This window comes from Chrysochloris asiatica, unplaced genomic scaffold, assembly GCF_000296735.1.
Source record: "Chrysochloris asiatica unplaced genomic scaffold, ChrAsi1.0 scaffold00004, whole genome shotgun sequence".
Taxonomy (NCBI): Eukaryota; Metazoa; Chordata; class Mammalia; order Afrosoricida; family Chrysochloridae; genus Chrysochloris; species Chrysochloris asiatica.
The window spans coordinates 41,191,848-41,194,071 of record NW_006408522.1 but is presented as its reverse complement, the minus strand read 5'-3'; the positions used below and the strand labels follow the sequence as shown (position 1 = coordinate 41,194,071).

At 47.2% G+C, this 2,224-nt stretch overlaps 1 protein-coding gene across 1 annotated transcript in view; it reads left to right on the top strand.

Annotated features, from left to right (window-relative positions):
- The first annotated feature begins 1,674 nt into the window (after nucleotides 1-1,674).
- LOC102835101 (chromosome unknown open reading frame, human C15orf41) overlaps nucleotides 1,675-2,224 on the top strand; it is a 344,430-nt gene continuing 343,880 nt past the window's right edge. Inside the window, exon 1 of the mRNA XM_006831797.1 lies at nucleotides 1,675-1,775. Coding sequence (XP_006831860.1) covers nucleotides 1,675-1,775 — 101 coding nt within the window. The remainder of the gene's footprint in view (nucleotides 1,776-2,224) is intronic.

The following is a 2,224-nucleotide window of genomic DNA, read 5'->3' as shown; positions in this document are numbered from 1 at the left end:
AATACTCTTTGCCAATACTGTAATCCATTCTTCCTTCAGTCTTACTCATTCATTGTCCAGCTTTCACACACATATGAGGTGATTAAAATACCATGGCTTGAGGCAGGTGCACCTTGGTCCTCAAAGTGACATCTTTGCTTAACATTTTTTTCAAAAAACTTTTTATTTCGCTTCCTATTTAGCAACCTTGTTGCTGTTGTCGTTAAGGGCCATCGAGTCAGTTCCAATCCATTGCGACCCTATATAGGGTTTGAGTAGCGGCTGGTGAGCTTGAACTACAACTTTGTAGTTCAAACTGACTTTGCAGTCCAGCACATTTACCCACAGCGCTATACCAGGACCCCGCTTCTTAACATTTTAATGAGGTCTTTTGCAGCAGATTTGACTGATGCAATACAGCCTTTGATTTCTTGACTTCTGCTTCCATGGGAGTTTGTAAAAAGTGATTAAAGGAGAGACTGAGGCCCTAGTAAGGAACCCTGGTGGAGTAGTGGTTAAAGCATTTGGTTGCTAGTCCAGGCCACCAGTTCCTGGTGAAAAGGACGTGGCAGTTTGTTTTCTTAAGGATTTACCCATTACCATGGAGTCAATTTTGACTCATTGGGTTTGCGAAACTACATTTTCTCTCCTGAATATCAGCTTGTGGCTTAGCAACCCAATGCCTAACTCATAGCACCACCAACCTCAGAAACTGTATGGAGCAGTTCTGCTCTGTCCTTACAGGGTTGCTATGAGTCTGATGACTTGATAAATGGGTTTGTAGTTTGGTTTTTGATGTCCTAGTAAATTGCCTGGGGAAAATTGCTATACGCTCACAGCACAACTAGGAAACAAAATATTAACTAATGCACTGACTTATGCTCTAAACATTATTGGGCGTCGACTCTTTTCTAAGTGTTGTGGATACAACTATTTCAGTCCTTGTCACTATTTTAGTCCTTGAGCTGCTAACTATAGGTAGTGAGAATGCCATTCCTTACTTCTGCTGTTTTTGAAATCTGTAGCTGCAGAACTTGCAGACTCCCTTCAGCCCAATCCACAGCGATCCACAGTTTTATTGATCTGTTCCAGTTCGCAAAGTAGAGAGAGACTGTTGGAATGAACACATATCTTAGGCCAATTTCCACTCGGCTTGGAAACATATTCAAATCGCGCGCCCTGGCTTTCCGAGACTCAGGGTGAAGGGTAGTGGGGCACTCCTGCACCTAGTTTCTTGGTCTTTGTGCCAGATCTCCCGGTTTCTAGCAGCGGGAAAGTGCGAATCCACTCGCAATCCGGATCTACCCTGGGTGGGCGCTACGCGTGGTACCAACTGACAGACTTTACCCGCCCACCTCGCAGGCTGCCGCTACTTCCTGGTTGGTTTGCCCTTAACTGACATGGCGGCTGTTTGCCTTCTGCTAGGCCTACTGCGACTGCTCAGAAAGCTTAGGCAGGGCAATCAGGTCTACAGCGCGCCGCTGCAGCTGCGGAACCACTGGGGAACCTCGGGACGTGGTGTGTGTTGTCCCAGCTATACAGCTAGGGGTGAAGGGAGGATTGGGGCGCACCAAAGAAGACGAAGGCCCGAGGCCGTACCGCTGTGTACCCACCCACTAACCTCTGACTCTAAGGCTGCTTGAGCCCCTGGGTGCTTTTGCCTTGTCCCCACCACCTCCTGGTCCCTGGCCCAACATGATATTGACTAAAGTCCAGTACGACGAGATAGCCCAGTGCTTAGTGTCTGTGCCGCCTACCAGGCAGAGCCTGAGGAAGCTGAAGCAGAGGTTCCCTAGGTAAGTACCCCTTCTCCTCTTTTACAACTGCTTGTCAGCAGTGGCTGTGCCTGGGCAGCCCTGTTAGCGCTTAGGAACCACGTGTCACAACACGAGTGGGGAGGAACATATGCCAGGCATTTGGAGATCAAGGATGGAAAAAAAAAAAGATTTCGTCTTTTAACTGCTTTCCACATGAAATTCTTCGTGGATAAGGCCGTTGCAGCCTCCCAAGTCCCTGCAATTAATTTAAGTCAACAAATGTTTATTGAAAACTTGCTACTTGGCAGGTGATGGGTGCACATAATAGGAGTTCCTTAAATGTTCAGGAGTTAATTGATAGCTACAAGGAGTGAGTGATGGGTGGCAGGGCCCTCACAAAGTATTGTTATTGTTGTTGTTATTAGGTGCCATTGAGTCGGTACCGACCCATAGCGACCTTATGCACTACAGAACGAAACACTGCCTGA